This window comes from Mytilus californianus, unplaced genomic scaffold (assembly GCF_021869535.1).
Source record: "Mytilus californianus isolate M0D057914Y unplaced genomic scaffold, xbMytCali1.0.p SCAF_12, whole genome shotgun sequence".
NCBI classification, from domain to species: Eukaryota; Metazoa; Mollusca; class Bivalvia; order Mytilida; family Mytilidae; genus Mytilus; species Mytilus californianus.
In genome coordinates this window covers 3,314,997-3,339,105 of record NW_026262604.1, presented here as the reverse complement: position 1 = coordinate 3,339,105, position 24,109 = coordinate 3,314,997, and the positions used below count along the sequence as shown (strand labels likewise).

The 24,109-nt window shown below is 31.2% G+C and overlaps 1 protein-coding gene and 1 non-coding gene across 2 annotated transcripts in view; one reads left to right on the top strand and one right to left on the bottom strand.

Moving 5' to 3' along the window:
- The first annotated feature begins 729 nt into the window (after nt 1–729).
- On the top strand, nt 730–800 carry Trnag-gcc (transfer RNA glycine (anticodon GCC)). The gene has a single exon. It is a non-coding gene; the product is annotated as a tRNA-Gly (tRNA).
- Nucleotides 801–14,488: 13,688 nt separating this feature from the next.
- The window catches only part of LOC127721224 (fasciclin-1-like), a 41,884-nt gene continuing 32,263 nt past the window's right edge, over nt 14,489–24,109 (bottom strand). The window contains exons 12-13 of the mRNA XM_052227903.1: nt 22,159–22,276; nt 14,489–19,683 (exon numbers count right to left, since the gene is read on the bottom strand). Coding sequence (XP_052083863.1) covers nt 19,475–19,683; nt 22,159–22,276 — 327 coding nt within the window. The 3' untranslated portion in view covers nt 14,489–19,474. The remainder of the gene's footprint in view (nt 19,684–22,158; nt 22,277–24,109) is intronic.

Below are 24,109 nucleotides of genomic sequence, written 5' to 3'. Positions count from 1 at the left end.
TTATTGTCTAAAAGAAATGCACTACGAAATAACTGTGTACTCGGACCGTCTGGGTGAAAACCAGAAATCCTAACCACTAGACCACATCGGACTTAGTATAACAAGCTAAAATTTAGCTATATATTAAAGCGTTCTTACCGAGCCTAATACATTTATGATTGTGTCAACATATGATAAATATGATTCAGCTGACAGCCTGACAGGAGAGTATTCAAAGCTCACACAATTTTACCAGGTTGTAAATATCGGAAGCAGAAACCGTTCAATATAAAGGCGCATTTATTCAGCATAATAATGCATTCAAACATATATATGTGCCATACTGAGTCGACTATACAGTTGAATCAATGACTAATATGTGTCTGCCATATGAAACCACAACTGAAAATCATGTCACGTTACAGAATTTTTCATTTCGCTATTAATTCTCCTTTGAAAGACTTGATTAATTATCCCTCCCCCTTTTCATATCACGATTTTAACCACGGTAAGTTTCAAATTATACACGAAGCCGACAGTAGCATATTTCTGGTCATTATATTTCAACCACGAGCTGCGATTACACTGCGGCTGAACAGATGGGATCTAAATTAACGTCGATTTCCTCTTGTCAAATATATTTGTGTCGCGTTTCTGCCGACAACGTCAGTATGATTAACATGCTATATACCATACATATCAGGTAACATGTGTCCATATATGATCAAGTTAAACACTAAGTAGTTATAAGCATCGGTGGTTCAGTGGTAGAATGCTCGCCTGCCACGCGGGCGGCCCGGGTTCGATTCCCGGCCGATGCATTTCTTTTTTCGTCTCTTTCAAAGTTTTCAATTGATTAGCGGCCAATAGAGTACGCGGCACATAACTGTATCATCCATGGATAGTTGTGCATCCATGTAAATTCACGCCAAGAGAAATTTATCTGATACTATCATTTCAAATATACTCCTCTCTCTTCAGAGGTCAATCTTGAACACTATACAAATAAATTGTTGATAACGCACTGTATAAGTGTGCCAGGAGTGAATAGCTCCTGTTCTGCGATTAAGTAGTGGAGAGGAATCGTAGAGCTAGAGTAGCAAACACAGGAAATTAAGTTATTGTATCTAACTTATACCCCGATGGGATGATGTCATAACAACAGACTAAATGACAAGAAATGCATAAACATCAACATGACTTTAAAACAGAAAATCATTATTTGCGAAAGAACATTCTTATGTAGGTGTGATGGTCACCCATCTCATTCCGGTCTCGGTTTCATTGACACTTGAAGGCACATCACTGTGGAAGATGCAAACTGCATGATAATATATGCTGCGAGAATTAATTGCAATTTATTTCGCTTAGATGATTCTGTGAATCCTTTTTTCATCTTTTTCATGAAATGTTACATGTTTCACCCGATCACACGAATGTAGTCCCTAGTGTGGACAGTGTGTTACTTGCCATTTTTTTTTATACCCCTTCCAAATTTATTTCTCCATGTTTTATGACTCAAATAGCAAGTAGGGGGTTGAAATGACACTGTAAAAAAATTTGGGTAATGAATTTAAAAGTAAAGTAGTGATTTGGTCGAGCTGAAAAATGTTAAAAATTAGCACTTCGGAAGCTGTCAAAAGATTTGAAGACCCCCTTAACATAAAATTGTCCATATTTTGAGTTAGAGCCGATGAAGTTTTCTATAATTTTGATATAATTTGTCCCAAAAGTAGTACAACACACTGTAAAAATATTATTGAGAAAGCGCAGGTGGGATTTTTTTAATTTTCATTTATTGTCTAAAAGAAATGCACTACGAAATAACTGTGTACTCGGACCGTCTGGGTGAAAACCAGAAATCCTAACCACTAGACCACATCGGACTTAGTATAACAAGCTAAAATTTAGCTATATATTAAAGCGTTCTTACCGAGCCTAATACATTTATGATTGTGTCAACATATGATAAATACGATTCAGCTGACAGCCTGACAGGAGAGTATTCAAAGCTCACAAAATTCTCCCTCAGATTTTGTGCGAAAGTAGAGGAAGTGAAATGCTCTATTTTATTTGTTGTCAAAGGGACTTTTTTGTGAACTATTTTCACATAGTTTTACGTTCTTTTCTGTCCAATCAAAAGCAGCAATGCAATGATAAAAAACAATTTTGATTAAAAGAATGATTCTGACAACCTTTTGTGGCGTTGAGTGTACAAAATAATACATTTGTATTAAAGCCTTTGTTCAAATTATTTGCTTGATAAATGCATTGTGTTGAATTTACACCTGGTTGTTCGATCGTCTGTCGTCTGTTAAATTCGAGGACTTATGTTATCTGTCTCAGCTATAATGACTAAGCTTTGAATGTTAACCGTTTACACAATTTTTTTTAAACTTCGTAATTACTGCTTAATCTATCAGCTATATGTATTCCAGTCTATCGTCATATCTGTTGTACGTACAGTATACATATATATATAGAATAGAGATAAATGGGGTCGAAATTGTAGACATTTACTTAAAATTTCGGTTTCTTGGACATTTGTATATGTTTTGGAAAGACATATATACTTCCTTAACTTTTTTGTTTCAAAAGATAAACACATGCAGATTTCTGTAAACCGATTTGGAATATCAACGATACAAAAGTATCCTCTTAATTTGTGTAACAATTCTTTGAAAATAATTATTTTTTATCAAAATTTCACGATAAAAAAAAAAAGATCGTCGGTGACTTTTTAATAAAAAATGGTACAAATAATCTTCATACAGTATCAAGTCAAATGTTCTTTTAAAAAAGAGTGGTCCATGTACTCGTTTTCAAGCTAAGGATTAAAATCACTCGAAAATGCATCTTTTCCAGATATGTCGCCGTTTGACGTCGAAATAACATATTACGTTAGCAACCTCATTACCTCCCCTGTAGCGTTCTCGTATGAGGGTCGTAATGGGGTTACCCTCAGACGAATAACGGTAACAATTCTTGCCAAATGACTTTAACGGTAATTTTTGGTCCATGACGATAAAATGTACACTTTCTTTTAGACGATTTTTTACGTGTTTTTGACGAATCACGTTAAGTTTTTTCCAAAAATAACGGAAACGATAATTATTAGAGACCTCTGACGAATCACGATAAGGATATTTTGACGAATCACGGTAAATTTTTAACCAATTTGACGCTAACGATAGCCGAAAATGACCGTTGGACGCCTGACGGTAAAGGGCATTCCTACCCTCTCGTATCCCCTTAAATAAACAGATAACTTACCGATGTACGGTATTTTACCGGTCCAGGATTAGGGAGTATAGAACAGTCCGAGTTGCATTAACCCCAGAATCAGACAATAAACGACGACATGTTAGAAATTGCCTGCAATGAATTCATCACTTGTCACACCAATCGGCAAACCGCGGGTGAATCCGATGCCTTCTTTCTAAACGGCAAACTTCGTTTGAATCCGTGTCCTCCTTCCAATCGGAAAACGCGTTTGAATCTGTGCCCTCATTTCAATCAGCAAAACGAGGGTGAATTCGGTGCTCTCTTTCAAATCAGCAAACCGCTGGTGAATCCGGTGTCCTCTTTCAAATCGGCAAACCGCTGATGAATTCGGTGCTCTCTTTCCAATCGGCAAACCTCGATCGAAACCGGTACCCTCCTTCTATATGGAGGTACGGAATCGGCCGAATTTGCGACGAGTGCTGTGATCACACGATTGCAAAGTCAAATCCAATAGTTATAGTAAAAAAACAACCCCAAAACGATCACAAAATTATTGGACTGGTATATAATACCTTACAATGATTAGCTATTCTGCTGTTAGTAGTCTGAATTTTGCTGTTAGTAGTCTGAATTCAATGATCTCTCCTTGCTAGAATGAAGTCGATGTCTTCAAAAATATTAAGAAAATCTAAAAAAAAAAGTAATAAAAAAACCAATATACTAATGAATCTAAAATCGTTCACTTTTTTTATAACAATCAAACTGGTGACGAAGGGTGTTATGTTGTAAAAGCATACTAATCTAAATATGGTGTAAAATAAATTAGCACCTCATGTTGTGGTTTACCATCTTTGCCGCAAGTTTATTGTTTTCTACTTGGTATTAAATTTATATAGAGATCCATATTGTTACACCTTGTGATCAATTTATTTGACAATCGTCAATGGCAGTCAGCAGGGTTTAAGAACATCAGTTGTTCAACCTGTTAGTCAAATGCGTTTTGTTAAAATATATTTTTTCACTCTTTTGGTCTTTTCGAAAATGTTGTTTGTGCTGTATTTAGACCCCTCTTCAACGAAATTTGTTACATGCACACGTATAAAAATTGCGGTTTTTATCCACCGCAATCATAGTTTTGAACGTTGTTTTCAATTTAGACTCGTTTATATTTATTTCGTTTGGGCTTGTATTATATTTTCCCTCCGGTTTATATAATCCGTTCATCCTATTTTGACTCTTTAAAATTCAAGAGTCTATCCTAAATTGAGGTAAATTAAATGGCCTTCCAAATACTTTTCGATCCCTAACATCACTGAAGAGACATAAATTGTCGAAATCCGGATATGGTGTAAAATAAATTAGCACCTCATGTTGTGGTTTACCATCTTTGCCGCAAGTTTATTGTTTTCTACTTGGTATTAAATTTATATAGAGATACATTTTGTTACACCTTGTGATCAATTTATTTGACAATCGTCAATGGCAGTCAGCATGCAGGGTTTAAGAACATCAGTTGTTCGACCTTCTAGTCAATCATAGGTTTGAACGTTGTTTTCAATTTAGACTCGTTTATATATATATAGATAGCTATATCTGATCACCATAAGTCTCATTTATTTTATCAGAAATAAGTTTGTATATATAAGAATAACCGATATAAGCAAAACTTCTTGTCAATGATATTTTTATATGTACGTCCTCGGGCAAAGACAATATATGTACATAGAACATGAATAACTGTATATGAAATGTAATGATAACAGGTTAAATAGGTTTATAATATCGTATAAAATGTGACATTAAATTCAAGTTGTTGACCATGATGTATTAGTTGTATCATCACTTTGAAGAAAATGAATCTATGACCCCTTATTATCCAAACGTGACAGACGTGTTAATTCTATATGTTTTGTCAAAAGATTATGTTTGTTTTAACATTTCAACAATTATCTTTGTCTTGAAAAGGGAGAATGGGTTATGACAACCGGAATCATTTGGACCACTAAGTCCCCTCCCTAAATTTGCCGTTCAACACCTTACCGTTGTCCCTTATACAGTTCGTAATTCATAGACATGATGTTTTGTGATCCTCTAAAGGGGGTCTGGATAGGGCTTCCTTCAATTCTGTATTCTTTATTTTTTCAAGCCATTTTTCTCTATTCTTTATAAAATTTGCACATTTTTCTCTATTCTTTATTTAATTGGCCCTTTTTTCTGTAGTATTGACTCATTATTCTCTATTTGTTGGCCATTTTTTTCTATTCTTTATTTAATTGGCCCTTTTTTCTGTAGTATTGACTCATTATTCTCTATTTGTTGGCCATTTTTCTCTATTCTTTATTTAATTGGCCCTTTTTTTCTGTAGTATTGACTCATTATTCTCTATTTGTTGGCCATTTTTCTCTATTTTTTATTTAATTGGCCCTTTTTTCTGTAGTATTGACTCATTATTCTCTATTTGTTGGCCATTTTTCTCTATTCTTTATTTAATTGGCCCTTTTTTCTGTAGTATTGACCCATTATTCTCTATTTGTTGGCCATTTTTCTCTATTCTTTATTTAATTGGCCCTTTTTTCTGTAGTATTGACTCATAATTCTCTATTTGTTGGCCATTTTTCTCTATTCTTTATTTAATTGGCCCTTTTTTCTGTAGTATTGACCCATTATTCTCTATTTGTTGGCCATTTTTCTCTATTCTTTATTTAATTGGCCCTTTTTTCTGTAGTATTGACTCATTATTCTCTATTTGTTGGCCATTTTTCTCTATTCTTTATTTAATTGGCGTTTTTTTCTGTAGTATTGACTCATTATTCTTTATTTGTTGGCCATTTTTTCTGTAGTATTGACTCATTATTCTCTATTTGTTGGCCATTTTTTCTGTAGTATTGACTCATTATTCTCTATTTGTTGGCCATTTTTCTCTATTCTTTATTTAATTGGCCCTTTTTTTCTGTAGTATTGACCCATTATTCTCTATTTGTTGGCCATTTTTCTCTATTCTTTATTTAATTGGCGTTTTTTTCTGTAGTATTGACTCATTATTCTTTATTTGTTGGCCATTTTTCTCTATTCTTTATTTAATTGGCGTTTTTTTCTGTAGTATTGACTCATTATTCTTTATTTGTTGGCCATTTTTTCTGTAGTATTGACTCATTATTCTCTATTTGTTGGCCATTTTTCTCTATTCTTTATTTAATTGGCCCTTTTTTTCTGTAGTATTGACCCATTATTCTCTATTTGTTGGCCATTTTTCTCTATTCTTTATTTAATTGGCGTTTTTTTCTGTAGTATTGACTCATTATTCTTTATTTGTTGGCCATTTTTTCTGTAGTATTGACTCATTATTCTCTATTTGTTGGCCATTTTTCTCTATTCTTTATTTAATTGGCCCTTTTTTTCTGTAGTATTGACCCATTATTCTCTATTTGTTGGCCATTTTTCTCTATTCTTTATTTAATTGGCGTTTTTTTCTGTAGTATTGACTCATTATTCTTTATTTGTTGGCCATTTTTCTCTATTCTTTATTTAATTGGCCCTTTTTTCTGTAGTATTGACCCATTATTCTTTATTTGTTGGCCATTTTTCTCTATTCTTTATTTAATTGGCCCTTTTTTCTGTAGTATTGACCCATTATTCTTTATTTGTTGGCCATTTTTCTCTATTCTTTATTTAATTGGCCCTTTTTTTCTGTAGTATTGACTCATTATTCTTTATTTGTTGGCCATTTTTCTCTATTCTTTATTTAATTGGCGTTTTTTTCTGTAGTATTGACTCATTATTCTTTATTTGTTGGCCATTTTTTCTGTAGTATTGACTCATTATTCTTTATTTGTTGGCCATTTTTTCTGTAGTATTGACTCATTATTCTTTATTTGTTGGCCATTTTTCTCTATTCTTTATTTAATTGGCCTTTTTTTTCTGTAGTATTGACTCATTATTCTCTATTTGTTGGCCATTTTTCTCTATTCTTTATTTAATTGGCGTTTTTTTCTGTAGTATTGACTCATTATTCTTTATTTGTTGGCCATTTTTCTCTATTCTTTATTTAATTGGCCCTTTTTTTCTGTAGTATTGACTCATTATTCTTTATTTGTTGGCCATTTTTCTCTATTCTTTATTTAATTGGCGTTTTTTTCTGTAGTATTGACTCATTATTCTTTATTTGTTGGCCATTTTTTCTGTAGTATTGACTCATTATTCTTTATTTGTTGGCCATTTTTTCTGTAGTATTGACTCATTATTCTTTATTTGTTGGCCATTTTTCTCTATTCTTTATTTAATTGGCCTTTTTTTTCTGTAGTATTGACTCATTATTCTCTATTTGTTGGCCATTTTTCTCTATTCTTTATTTAATTGGCGTTTTTTTCTGTAGTATTGACTCATTATTCTTTATTTGTTGGCCATTTTTCTCTATTCTTTATTTAATTGGCGTTTTTTTCTGTAGTATTGACTCATTATTCTTTATTTGTTGGCCATTTTTTCTGTAGTATTGACTCATTATTCTCTATTTGTTGGCCATTTTTTCTGTAGTATTGACTCATTATTCTCTATTTGTTGGCCATTTTTCTCTATTCTTTATTTAATTGGCCCTTTTTTTCTGTAGTATTGACCCATTATTCTCTATTTGTTGGCCATTTTTCTCTATTCTTTATTTAATTGGCGTTTTTTTCTGTAGTATTGACTCATTATTCTTTATTTGTTGGCCATTTTTCTCTATTCTTTATTTAATTGGCCTTTTTTTTCTGTAGTATTGACCCATTATTCTCTATTTGTTGGCCATTTTTCTCTATTCTTTATTTAATTGGCGTTTTTTTCTGTAGTATTGACTCATTATTCTTTATTTGTTGGCCATTTTTTCTGTAGTATTGACTCATTATTCTCTATTTGTTGGCCATTTTTCTCTATTCTTTATTTAATTGGCCCTTTTTTTCTGTAGTATTGACCCATTATTCTCTATTTGTTGGCCATTTTTCTCTATTCTTTATTTAATTGGCGTTTTTTTCTGTAGTATTGACTCATTATTCTTTATTTGTTGGCCATTTTTCTCTATTCTTTATTTAATTGGCCCTTTTTTCTGTAGTATTGACCCATTATTCTTTATTTGTTGGCCATTTTTCTCTATTCTTTATTTAATTGGCCCTTTTTTCTGTAGTATTGACCCATTATTCTTTATTTGTTGGCCATTTTTCTCTATTCTTTATTTAATTGGCCCTTTTTTTCTGTAGTATTGACTCATTATTCTTTATTTGTTGGCCATTTTTCTCTATTCTTTATTTAATTGGCGTTTTTTTCTGTAGTATTGACTCATTATTCTTTATTTGTTGGCCATTTTTTCTGTAGTATTGACTCATTATTCTTTATTTGTTGGCCATTTTTTCTGTAGTATTGACTCATTATTCTTTATTTGTTGGCCATTTTTCTCTATTCTTTATTTAATTGGCCTTTTTTTTCTGTAGTATTGACTCATTATTCTCTATTTGTTGGCCATTTTTCTCTATTCTTTATTTAATTGGCGTTTTTTTCTGTAGTATTGACTCATTATTCTTTATTTGTTGGCCATTTTTCTCTATTCTTTATTTAATTGGCCCTTTTTTTCTGTAGTATTGACTCATTATTCTTTATTTGTTGGCCATTTTTCTCTATTCTTTATTTAATTGGCCCTTTTTTCTGTAGTATTGACTCATTATTCTTTATTTGTTGGCCATTTTTCTCTATTCTTTATTTAATTGGCCCTTTTTTTCTGTAGTATTGACTCATTATTCTCTATTTGTTGGCCATTTTTCTCTATTCTTTATTTAATTGGCCCTTTTTTCTGTAGTATTGACCCATTATTCTCTATTTGTTGGCCATTTTTCTCTATTCTTTATTTAATTGGCCCTTTTTTCTGTAGTATTGACTCATAATTCTCTATTTGTTGGCCATTTTTCTCTATTCTTTATTTAATTGGCCCTTTTTTCTGTAGTATTGACCCATTATTCTCTATTTGTTGGCCATTTTTCTCTATTCTTTATTTAATTGGCCCTTTTTTCTGTAGTATTGACTCATTATTCTCTATTTGTTGGCCATTTTTCTCTATTTTTTATTTAATTGGCCCTTTTTTCTGTAGTATTGACCCATTATTCTCTATTTGTTGGCCATTTTTCTCTATTCTTTATTTAATTGGCCCTTTTTTCTGTAGTATTGACTCATTATTCTCTATTTGTTGGCCATTTTTCTCTATTCTTTATTTAATTGGCCCTTTTTTCTGTAGTATTGACTCATTATTCTTTATTTGTTGGCCATTTTTCTCTATTCTTTATTTAATTGGCGTTTTTTTCTGTAGTATTGACTCATTATTCTTTATTTGTTGGCCATTTTTTCTGTAGTATTGACTCATTATTCTCTATTTGTTGGCCATTTTTTCTGTAGTATTGACTCATTATTCTCTATTTGTTGGCCATTTTTCTCTATTCTTTATTTAATTGGCCCTTTTTTTCTGTAGTATTGACCCATTATTCTCTATTTGTTGGCCATTTTTCTCTATTCTTTATTTAATTGGCGTTTTTTTCTGTAGTATTGACTCATTATTCTTTATTTGTTGGCCATTTTTCTCTATTCTTTATTTAATTGGCCTTTTTTTTCTGTAGTATTGACCCATTATTCTCTATTTGTTGGCCATTTTTCTCTATTCTTTATTTAATTGGCGTTTTTTTCTGTAGTATTGACTCATTATTCTTTATTTGTTGGCCATTTTTTCTGTAGTATTGACTCATTATTCTCTATTTGTTGGCCATTTTTCTCTATTCTTTATTTAATTGGCCCTTTTTTTCTGTAGTATTGACCCATTATTCTCTATTTGTTGGCCATTTTTCTCTATTCTTTATTTAATTGGCGTTTTTTTCTGTAGTATTGACTAATTATTCTTTATTTGTTGGCCATTTTTCTCTATTCTTTATTTAATTGGCCTTTTTTTTCTGTAGTATTGACCCATTATTCTCTATTTGTTGGCCATTTTTCTCTATTCTTTATTTAATTGGCCCTTTTTTCTGTAGTATTGACCCATTATTCTCTATTTGTTGGCCATTTTTCTCTATTCTTTATTTAATTGGCCCTTTTTTTCTGTAGTATTGACCCATTATTCTCTATTTGTTGGCCATTTTTCTCTATTCTTTATTTAATTGGCGTTTTTTTCTGTAGTATTGACTCATTATTCTTTATTTGTTGGCCATTTTTCTCTATTCTTTATTTAATTGGCCTTTTTTTTCTGTAGTATTGACCCATTATTCTCTATTTGTTGGCCATTTTTCTCTATTCTTTATTTAATTGGCCCTTTTTTCTGTAGTATTGACCCATTATTCTCTATTTGTTGGCCATTTTTCTCTATTCTTTATTTAATTGGCCCTTTTTTTCTGTAGTATTGACCCATTATTCTCTATTTGTTGGCCATTTTTCTCTATTCTTTATTTAATTGGCGTTTTTTTCTGTAGTATTGACTCATTATTCTTTATTTGTTGGCCATTTTTCTCTATTCTTTATTTAATTGGCCTTTTTTTTCTGTAGTATTGACCCATTATTCTCTATTTGTTGGCCATTTTTCTCTATTCTTTATTTAATTGGCCCTTTTTTCTGTAGTATTGACCCATTATTCTCTATTTGTTGGCCATTTTTCTCTATTCTTTATTTAATTGGCCCTTTTTTCTGTAGTTTTGATCCATTATTCTCTATTTGTTGGCCATTTTTCTCTATTCTTTATTTAATTGGCCCTTTTTTCTGTAGTATTGACCCATTATTCTCTATTTGTTGGCCATTTTTCTCTATTCTTTATTTAATTGGCCCTTTTTTCTGTAGTATTGACCCATTATGATCTATTTGTTGGCCAATTTTTCTCTAGTATTCTTTAATTAATTGGCCCTTTTTTCTGTAGTATTGGTCCATTATTCTCTATTTGTTGGCCTATTTTTCTTTATTCTTCATTTAATTGGCCCTTTTTTCTGTAGTATTGGTCTATTATTCTCTATTCTGTAAACCCCATTTCATCCAGACCCTCTCTGATTTTTTTATAATTATTATACATCAGTCAGTATTGCTTATACTAATAACATATGGGAAGTTGATTGCTACTTTGCCTAAATTGGTATTAAATATTAACACATGCATGTCTATTCACAATTGTTTGATCAAGGAATCTGATGTAACATACGTTCACTTGTCTCGATCCGTTTAACACTTAACAATTCAAACTTTTAAAAAAGTTATCAATCTTATTTTTTTTTAATTATATATTTTTAATTATTTGGTGAAATTTTCTAAATTTAGAAAAAAAATCAAAAATTTGAAATGTTAATATTTCAAAACTTTGAACAAAAATCAAAAAAGCTAAAATTTGAAAACTTTTTAAAATTTTGAATTGTTAAGTGATCTTAAGTTTTACATGGACCTATCTCATATATAAAGTAATGTAAACAATTTCTGTTTCAATCCAACAGTTGAATCCTTCAGAGAACAGTTGACACCAGCTGTTACTCTATAACATAATCTTACTCAATAAATACCAATGTATAACTATTTATTATAAATTCAGTTATTTGTTTGGCATGATTTCTTTTGTAAATTGTTATAATCAATCTTCATGCATCAGTTTGTGACTAATCTTCAATGTTATGACATTGAAATTGTATACTCTATGAATACTGTAACCATTCAATCAACAGAGAATATCCTTTGAATTTTTCAATATCTATCGCAAGCCGTTTTACTATTTATTGTAACTTCATGATATCTAATAAACTTTATAAGATATCTCATATAGTTTATAAGATATCTTCTATAATTTATAAGATATCTTATAGATATCAAGTATAATTTTCTTTATAAGGTATCTTATATACTTTATGTGATATCTTCTAAAGTTTATAAGATATCTTATAAAGTTTATAAGATATCTCATAAAGTATATAAGATATCTTATATATTACATGAGATATCTTATATATTATATAAGATATCTCATATATTATATGAGATATCTTGAAGTTAGAATAAATAGTAAAACGACTTGCCATAAATATCACATTCTTACCAACCTGAGACAACAATTTAATTCAGAGCTTTGCCATATCAAAATTAAAATGCAAAGATTTAATGCTAAATGAACTTCAAAAAATGAGTCATTATTGATACCCAATATAAACAGCTATGCACATACATATACAATCATTAAAATCCAGTAAACATCAAGTCTATTGCCCTTAGTTCTTATGACTTTTAATGTAGGACCCCAATTTATTAACTTGTGATGGTGTTGATGGATGAAGTATAAAAACATCATCTTTTCTTCACCAGACAAATATTAAACAGAAATGTCATCTATTTAATTCATCCTCTAATATGTTATAGTTAAGGCAATATATCTGCTCTCTATGAATATATGAATTTCTTCCTTTTTCTATATTCATATTATGGTCACTTATTCATAGTTTTTTTCTATGTGTAAAATTTGATGTTCTTGAATAATATTCAAAATATAAACTTTAAGGTTCTTTTACAAATGAATTTTACTTTTTTCGTTGATTTTTTACATTTTATTATGAATTAAATTTTCTAAATAGTTTTTATACGCCCGTTTACAGGACATATTATGGTATACCGTTGTCCGTCTGTCCGACCGTCTTCAACATGTCGGACAATAACTCAAAAACGCTTTAACCAATTTGCAATAAACTTTGGCGAATTGTTTATATCTATTGACATGAGCTCCCTTTCAATTTTTATAAATTTTAGATTTTACGTTTCCATGTTATGGGATTTTATTCATAAAAGCGCTGTTCCTTTGCTTTCAGTGCGTGTTTTTTTGCTGTGCATGTACTGATTTTGTGTCATGGATGGATACCCCATATCCTTAGTACTGAAAATTCAGAAATCATTGCAAGTTTTTTATTAATGCGAATAATGCAACTGGGTGAGTATCGCAATAATAAGAAATCCCATTCTAACATCTTAGAGAAATATATCTGTATGCAATTTTTTCCGAAATTACAATAATTAATCTTGCATTTTTGTTCATTATGCAAAAATCGCAATAATAAATGCATGCAATAATTTATGCATGCAATAATTTCTGAATTTACAGTATTTATGGAAAGCTAATTGTGTCTTATAATTAACCAATCATGGAGTAAACCACATGCATATTATAATGAGGAAAATGCATAACTAAAGTTATAATGAGCTTACCAATAAGCTATGTTTCAAATATTTAGATGTTCTAGTTTGTATTTGCAGAGATATTCTGGAACAAAACTTTGATATGTGCATAACCAAATAGATGGGGAATGTGTCCTATGGACACAGATGATGCCCCACTCGCATATAACGTTATAAAGGGGCATAACTAGAGAACGGTAAAAGTGACAACACCCAAATTTGAACTTGGAATCTGTATTTTGTGGTAATAAGCATTGCGTATAAGTTTCATAACATTTGGTTGAGGCAAACTAAAGTTAGAGAAAAGAAACCAATTTTGGAGCATACAGACATACAGACAGACAAGGGTAACACTTAATGCCCCCTCCGGTGACGACAGGGGCATAAAAAAGGTTGTTCCTGATATTGAATAGCCCATAACCGTAGTAGGTTCAAATTCAGCTGGTTATTTAAAAAAAAAGCTTACCATTGTCTTGTTATCACAAATATTTACATATAAAGGGGTATAACTCCTATTTGACCTTTAGCTCAAGTCATAGTAATCTTATGTTACATGGAGTATCACTAAATCCAAACAGGCAGACACCATTCAAAATTAAAGAATATATCATAATGACCTTAATCTTCAAGATAACTTTAGGTCAAGGTCATTTCACACCTTTACCTCACAAGGTAAAATCTTTTAGATTTTTTCATAGTTATGGTCTCAATGTGTCTTATTATTCAAACAGGTGAACTGTCTTAGTATACTCGTGTCTCTGCTTCAATTGTGGGAGATCATCGGTCATACCAAAGAAGGTCAAATTGGTATTTGCTGCTTCTCTGCTAAGTAGAGGACATTAAAGAGTGGAAGCAAAGACTAATCAGCTTGGAGACAGAATAATAAGTCCATTTAGGGTGACGTTCCTCCCTACTGGGTGTTGCTTTGTAAACTAGCACATTAAAAGTCCAGCTTAGCATGTCGACCTAGTACAAATCAGGTTTCATATTCATATCACACTAACATGTTCTCATCCTGAATATGCATTTAGTTTGCTATTGGACCTTAAACAGCCATCCATCAGACAGGAATCTGATTTGGGGTATAGAAAAAAATCATAGATAGATTTCATATTTATTCATTTATTTTTCTAAATATTATAAAGACATCTTAAAAAGTAAAATTATAAAGTGAAAAATTAAATATATAAAAAAATATGACAATATCTGATCTGTAGTATAGATAGAATTAAATAATGAAGAAATGACATACATAATACACTTTTAGTGGTAGATTAAAAATCAAATTTTGTAATGTCTTTTTTTAGGTCAATCAAGAATCCTAGAAAAAAACAATTGCTTAAGGATGTTTGCTACTCAGTTTTATAATAACAAGCTTTTAAACAGACTGTTATAAATTGAAAGTATATGAATAAAGGAACTTAAAAAGTAGAAAAAATATAAGCCATTGAAAATTTGACGGGAAGTGATTCTCTCTAGATTTTTCATACATTTAACATTGGCACCTTTTTTCTTTCAAAAACTATGAAAAAATAACAAGAATTTAATAAGATTTTCAAAAATGGCTTTTTAAACTATATGTAATAAAATTATAAAAAGTAAAGTAGGGGTTTGCCGGCAAAATTTTTTATGGCACTACATGGATTAAACCAGAGGATTCCGAATATCTAGTAAAAATTCAAAAACAAGAGGAGCAAACATCCTTAAGGATACTATTTATCTGTATTTCCTGGGTAAAGATTAATCTTTATTTAAGAATTTGGCAAATACAAAGTTTCCAGTCCTTGAAAGGAAACAAAGTGAACAACAGCATCTTATTGAAGAAAGTTTTCACTAGGTTAAAAGCAAATTAAATACTGTGAATTTAGAAATTATTGCATGTATTATCATTGCGATATTTTGATGAATGGACAAAAATGTGAGATTTATTATAGCGATTTCAGGAAAATCTGCTTTCAGATGTTTGTATCAGATATCAGAATGCAAGTTCTAATTATTGAGATATTCACCCAGTCGCATTATTTGCATTAATAAAAACCCTCGCAATTATTTCAGAATTTACAATACTAAAAACTTACAGAAATTATTTCTGTTAAGATCAAGACAAAAATTTAAAGATTATATATAAATGCAAGTTAAGAAGTAGTAATGAATGCCTTTTATATAAGTAAACACAATCAATACATTTTATTTAAATGAAAAAATAAAAATAATCATATGTGTGTGTTGGTTTATACTACAGAAATAATATATATATAGTTAGTACAAATAGTTTTGTGATATTTAATATCACATTTTAGTAAGACATTAGACATAAGTTATAAATTGAATTAAAACACCATTGATGATTCTATACAAAATGTATATATAATTATAATATTTACAAGTATAAAATAGAATAAATTCATTTTTTGGAATGATCAGAAAGCTATCAGCATACATATTGAGTAAATAAAAGTCTTATTTTAGTCATTAATGTGAAATAAGTTTTAAATCAATTTTTAGAAAAAAAAGTCATAAAACTTTTTTCTTCTTCGACATAATTTTATTTGGTCTAAAAATATCTTAATGTCATGGAATGTAGTTTGTGTATCATTTAAAGAAATAAAAATTTTCAAGATTTACAGAAAACATGAAACATTTTATCAAAATTTCTCATCAAGAACTTACTTCATTCAACTATAGTATCTGACAGATAATGACCAAAAATAATATTTCCCACTTCAAATTATTAATACGTGGTTATTTAAAATTCTCATAGAAAACAAGATAATCTACAATACAGAAATGGCATTTAAAAAAAGGTACAATTCCTAAGTACCTATTGTCAAATACATTGTGTAAATGGTAAATAAGCAATCTTATACTGAATATTAATGTCAGAAAATAAGAACAAAATTCTTTGGATTATAGACTTTTGGTTCCCTGCAGATATCAATCCCATTCTAAAAATAGTTTTAAAAGGTATGTAACTTGGTAACAGCGCCATAAAAACTTGTGGCGATAATTTGTTTAACTATATTGATTGATTACAGATGTTTAGCATTCAGTGACAATTATTACATGCATAATTAGAAAGTAAAGATATTAATGCCATATGAAAAATACTGATTTGTATTTTTTATGCATTCTAGTTTTCAACGTGGACCCAGGATTTGATGTTAGAGGGGATGCTCTGGAGAATAAAAAGTTTGAAGACCATATTTTGACAAAAATTTGGTAGAATTTGTACTTATAATTTTTTTTTTCCTTTTTTAGGGGGGGGGGGGGGGGGGCTGTGTGACAATTGTACCCCCTCTGAATCCTTGTCTGGTTTTTAAGGAAAGATCAGAAAGGGGATTTACATAACCAAAAAAATCAGCCCTAAAAAACTTCACTGAGTGCTTATGTGTGGGTTTTTAAAAACATCTTAATCAATACATGTATATATTCCAGTAATACTATGTACACGATATTTACATTCTTATTTACAAATATGTATCAAGGTATGTCCTGTTTTGTATAAAAATGGTGATTTCTATGTTGGCTTTTGTTCCAAAGACCATTTGAACACAACTTTAATTTAATGGTATGGATTTTTTACTGTGTATATGCTTTGAACCAATTAATTCAAAATCCTGACTTGTAAATGGATTATTAAAACCATAATGTTAAATAAATTGAAAAATGAAATTAATTATTAAATGGAAACACTACCTAATTTGATTGCTGGAGTTCAAAAACCATATATTTACATTTTCTTATACTGTAAATTCAGAAATTATTGCGTGCATTTATTATTACTATTTTGTCATTTTAGACTAAAATGTGATTTTAATTTTTGCGATATTGAGAAAAATCCTGTTTAATTCATATAAAAAATTTCAAAATGCGAGTTTAAATTATTGCGATTATAATCCTGTCGCATTTTTAGCAATAATAAAAACATTGCAATAATTTCTGAATTTACAGTAACAAGAAAAATAACATACAGTCCCATTTCAATAAACTTTAGTCTCACAGTATAACAAGTTGCATCATAAAATAAGCTAACATGAAAATTCTATATAAACATTAACAATCACAACTTTGATATGGCACACTGCATGTGGAAAGTCACAAAATTCAAAACATTAGTTTTTAGGTTAAAAGACTTGTGATCAATTATTGAACTACAAGTGTATATATCAGACCTAAAAAAAAATTTTTTTCAAATCCTGTACAACAAATCATAACAACCCTTTTCTCTTTTATAAACAAATCCTGCTTGATTCTACATATTTACATGAAATATAAATATTAAAGTGTATATACACAGATATTGTGGTATTCAATACTTACACTTTGGAATAAAATATATTTGTAACGATTTAATATATACAATGCATAAGCGATGGCAGAAAATATGAAATGATGTGTTCCAGCTTTAGAAACAATGCTGTACAATTTTACTTGTTATGACAATTTCGAAACCTGAGCTTAAACACGAGTTTGATACAGTACACCTCAATATCCATTTTAAGACAAAATAGTACACAACTAGAGTGATGTATTGCACATTTAACTGCTTAAGCCTGGGCGGGCACTTCCTATATACAAGATGATAGGACGTGCCACTGGAATAGGTCACATTTTCCAGCTTGAAAATATGTGGATAGATGGTGAAAACTATCAGAAATATATGACAAGGTCAATAAAGTTCCCATTACAGCCAAAAGTCTCGAATTAAGTAAACATTACATAAGGGATCTGAGCTCCGAGCAAAGGTGATATTTTCTCGATAATGCCGGAATATGATTCTTGACCCCTCCTGGACTCGAATGATACCCAACCAAATATGGGAAAAGGTTACATTTTTACCTACGCAATTTATGAAAACGTTTACATTTCTAAAATCTAAATTATATGAAAAGGGTGGGGTAACAGAACCTCAGGGGCACCAACTATCAATTAAGTATTGAAGTGGTCTGCCCGAGGCTTTAGCTTTTAATAGTGAATGTGAAACAAACAATAATGGTTGCATTCAACACAGCTATTATCTAACAACAGCTACATGTAAATAACAGACACTTAGTGTTTAAATTCAGAAATATTTGCAAGAATTCATTTCTGTGACTGTTGAACAATGGAAACAAATGCGGATTGATAGACTATTTTCATATTACCAACTTTTGACTACAGATTTTAACAATTTTCGACTGTTTACCTACTCTGTGGGTAGGACATCCTGGTACTCGGTCAGGTAAGAGCAACCAAAAAAAGTAAAATCAAACATAATTTGTGCAATTTTTGGGGATAGTTTACTGTTTTCTGATTATTTTGTCGTGTATAAAAAAACATATAACAGTTAATGTTCCCCCCAAATTGTACCTATTGTAAGCTTGATTTTACTTCTTTAAGTAGCTCATCCTTGACCAAGTACCAGGATGTCCTACTGCAGAGTAGGCAACCTGTCAAAAAAGAAATATAAACTCCAGAGTCAAAAGTCGGTAATATGAAAATAGTCTATTATTGCAAATTTACTAAATGCTGCATATAATGCCAGTTTTAATTTTTGAAGCACCTATCCTGTCACAATTTTCACAAGAATAAAAACATTGCAAAAACTTCTTAATTCACAGTAAATTATACAGGAATGGTCGGAAGTCCATATAAAAAGTACAAGTATCAACAAGAACAGACTTTTGCTCACAGAAAAAGAAAACAACGAGTAGAATGTCAGTTCCCTGTAAGCAAAACAAAATGAATAACTAGCAACATGTGTTATCCACACAAAATATACAACTGTCTACAGGAATGAATTGTAGTTCACACAAAAAGTACAACTAGCAACAGGAATAAACTGTAGTCCACACAACAAATACAACTAGCAACAGGAATAAACTGTAGTCCACACAAGTACAACTAGCAACAGGAATAAACTGTAGTCCACACAACAAATACAACTAGCAACAGGAATAAACTGTAGTCCACACAACAAGTACAACTAGCAACAGGAATAAACTGTAGTCCACACAACAAATACAACTAGCAACAGGAATAAACTGTAGTCCACACAACAAGTACAACTAGCAACAGGAATAAACTGTAGTCCGCACAAAAGATACATCTATCTACCGGAGTGGACCGTTATCCATAAAAACAGTACAACAAGCAACAGAATTGGACTGTAGTGAACATGGCTGGATCCAGCCGTTAATAAACTGAGATCATCTGGTACATACAATATAGTGTCTATAATGTGGACGATTCCATTTGTTGCACCATTGTCCATGTGGATCACTCGAGCTGCTGCTGCCTGGTAATACAGGGTTACAACTGAAAATACAAAACAATAATTCTTTAAAGATTTTCATAATTAGGAATCCTATATCCTAATTGGTTAAAAGTACTTCAGGGAGGGACTTTTGTGGTAGGATTTTTTTTTTTTTATGAAGTAAGACGGTAACATGCACAGCCATATGTAGACTAGTATATATAGATTCTACTAATGCATCGAGTGTGAAACAATATTTATCCACTCGAGACAGTTGAATTTTCAAATTTAACTGTCGAGAGTGGATGAATATCGTATTGCACGAGATTTGGTGGTGGAATCTGTTTCTCTAATGATTTTTAGATGTTCAGTAGTTGTCGTTTGTTGATGTGGTTCATAAGTGTTTCTCGTTTTTCGTTTTTTATATAGATTAGACCGTTGGTTTTCCCGTTTGAATGGTTTTACACTAGTAATTTTTGGAGCCCTTTATAGCTTGCTGTTCGGTGTGAGCCAAGGCTCCGTGTTGAAGACCGTACTTTGACCTATAATGGTTTACTTTTATAAATTTTGACTTGGATGGAGAGTTGTCTCATTGGCACTCATACCACATCTTCTTATATCTATATGCATACAAATTTAATCCTTCTTTTCGAATGATCTGCAAAAAGATGTGTTCTTTCTATGTGACGTTATCAGACATGTCACCTTTTTTCATGTTACAATAAGAATTTCAGAGGAAAGCAAAAAAATTGGACATCATAATCAAATTTTGACCAATGAAGATCTGAGATCAAACTAACCACAAGTTGATTAAATAAAAATAATCAACAGGTCAGGAAAAGGATAAATCGGGTCAGAATTAGAGAAATTTGTGTATCTACGTTGTGTACTACTTCATTTTATTTGCTTTTGCCAGCTGGTCAATCAAATGTGTTATGTAGACCAACCTTAGTACTTGCCCTATTCATACATGATTTCCTGCCAAATTATCTAACATTTATCTATGTATTACGTGGTTGTATAAACATTTGTACTATTACTAGGTTTTATTTGCAGTGACTTCTGTGACAGTATTTGTTAATTTTTATATGGGAATGGTTGTAATAATTCTTAAAAGTTATTGTTATTATACCAAGAAAGATAATCCTTGAAAAACCTTATACACCATACTCCATATGGAGGTTATCCCTATGTTGATGGAGAGATAATTAAGAAGAATAACATTAGAACCATATCAGAATGATATCAAATTCATTTCTTGCTGAAAACAACTATTTTTGAATATTCATTTATTCTCTGCAATTTCACACAAAACTGTATAGTTTTTACTGTGAAATCATTATTATTCCTGGGAAACCAATTTCCATGGATTTCCTGGTAAACATTGAAGTACTACTATAGGCTGCTATGCAGACTTGGGCAAAACCATGAAATCAAATATCAATGAAAATACCACTTTCCTCATTCCATAAAAATACTCATGGTTTCATTATTGTTCAATACAAACATTCTGATTAAATTTTATTAAAAGAAGAGATACTTTTTAAGAGCAGGATTTATCTAAACAATGATTGAATAAAGTAACATTCTTTATGTGCCTGTTCAAAGCCTGAAGCTTGTAGTTAATTGACAGATAATGGTTGTTGTGTGTCATAACTGTTTTTCACTTAATATTATTGGCTTAGCAGGATGTTGGTTTTCTCTTTTAAACTGTATCACATTTTGCCATCCCAATGCCTTTCCTAGCTTACTTAAGGTATGGGTAGTGTTCTGTTTTGGGAAGTGTTTTGTTTTGAAGGTCGTATTTTTAACTGTAGTTGTTCATATCCTTGACCTTCAGACTTTTTTTGATAGTTGTATTATTGGCAATCATACCACATCTAATTAGGCTAATATTTAAAGTAACTAATCTATGAGGGTCTGGATGGAGTTTACAGAATAGAAAAAAATGGGCTAATACTACAGAAAAATGGGCCCCAAAAAATATAGAATAGAAAAAATAGGCCTAAAAAATAGAGAATAGAGAATAATGGGCAAAAAATATAAATACTAAAGAAAAATTACATAAAAAATTAAAAAATAAAGAAATGAAGGGACCCCATCCAGACCCTCATCTATAATTTCTACTTACATCACAATCCAGACCCTCATCTATAATTTCTACTTACAATCACCATCCAGACCCTCATCTATAATTTCTACTTATATCACCATCCAGACCCTCTACTATAATTTCTACTTACATCACCATCAAGACCCTCATCTATAATTTCTACTTACATCACCATCCAGACCTTCATCTATAATTTCTACTTACATCACCATCGACCCTCTACTATAATTTCTACTTACATCACCATCCAGACCCTCATCTATAATTTCTACTTACATCACCATCCAGACCCTCATCTATAACTTCTACTTATATCACCATCCAGACCCTCATCTATAATTTCTACTTACATCACCATCCAGACCCTCATCTATAATTTCTACTTACATCACCATCCAGACCCTTATCTATAATTTCTACTTACATCTATCATTAGATTTGGAGATTCGTATTGAATCGCCATGTATAGATTTGTAATTGTAGTTGGTATTTGCTAGTGTCTCTAATTCTATCTTCCCACGAAACATCAGTCTTGTTAATATCTAAAAATAAGCATATACAATGAAGTAAACAAGATCAATGAAGATTTACTGTGAGCTATTGCTCAATGATGATACCCCAATAAAATGTATTGAGTGAACAGGATTGATTGATTGATTGATTGGTGTTTCACGCCACTTTCAACAATATTGTTGTAAGTTTTTACTGGTGGAGGAAGCCGGAGTGCCCAGAGAGAACCACAGACCTTCAGCAGTCTGCACCGTTAGCCAGTAGTCCGATGCCCCTGACTAGTAAAATTTTATTTTGACTAGTAGGTAATGGTAAAATTTTGTTTAGACACATAAGAACCAAGAATGTGTCCATTGTACATGGATGCCCCACTCGCACTATCATTTTCTATGTTCAGTGGACCGTGGAATAGGGGTCAAAACTTTAATTTGGCAGTAAAATTAGAAAGATCATATCATAGGAAACATGTGTACTAAGTTTCACGTATGTGTACGAACGGTGGCACGGACCGAAAAACATATATATGCCCCTCTACTATCGTAGGCGGGGCATAAAAATGTCGGAATATTTGTCTTCGAACTGGTAGTTGGAAGATTTTGGCACAGACTGCTTCAGTAGGAATATTGACAATCCTAGTCAATTAAGATTGGAGTTTAGAGCACATGCCACGTGCGGGAATTGAACTCAGAACCTTATTGTTGACAGGCTAGTGATACATTTGTTCGATTACTTAGGAATAAACAGGAAGTTGATAAGAATTGGGTATAGCTTACTCTCATGAAGCATGTAATCAAATTTGAGGAAGCTCTCAACAATTTCAACATATGAACAGAAGGACAAAGGTAAAGCAGGTTACCCCATTCATTCACCTTGGATAGGGAGTAAAATCATATAAACCTAAATGCAATGTCACAACAAAGGAGTAACAAAACTGATATTAAGTATTACTACAAAAATTTATTTCACTTTAACACCTCAAAACTAGCTTATCAATGGTCAGTCAGAACTATAGAAATTGTTTTCACTGTTGTGAAGAATTTATTTAGGGAGCAATTCACTTTAAGCTAGTCATGTGCAATATACTCAGCTTCACATTGTTTAAATCCTATTCTGTATATTTTGTCATCTATTTTTATTCACGATTATAGAAATAAAAGTTTGACTGAGTTTGATATTCCTGTTTTATTGGCAATATGTTCTATGCATTTCAAATATAAAAAAAAAGGAGAGTGAAGGATACCAATGGGACATTTAAACTCACAAGTCAAAAATAAACTGACAACTCCATGGCTAAAAAGAAAAAGACAAACAAACAACATTAAAAAACCACAACACAGAAAATCAAAGACTGAGCAACACTTACCCAACCAAAAACTGGAGGTGATCTCAGATGCTCCAGAAGGGTAAGCAGATCCTGCTCCACATGTGGCACCGTCGTGTTGCTCATGTTAGTACAAACCCGGTGATAAGTCTAATTCAGTAGGTCACATTTGGGGAAGTTGCAGGACTTATCATTGGGGCTTTATTGGGATAATAAAATGCTCAGCGGGGCGCAACTTGATATGACCACAGAAGTCAAACCCTGAACAGTTGGGACTTTATTGGGATAAAAAGCTGACAGCGATCAGACCAAAAATTTTAATACACTAAAATTCCTGATATACAGTGTTTTCAATTATGGTCCATTTAACTGCAATTCCATCATATAAGTTGACAATGAAACACACTACAAAACATGAAAATATCTTTATATATATATTACTGTATTTTTGAGATTCACACTTCAACAACATTGTGTACAACATGTCCAATAAGATGTATGCATTAAATTTTAAATTAACAATAATGTTGTACATGTATAAATT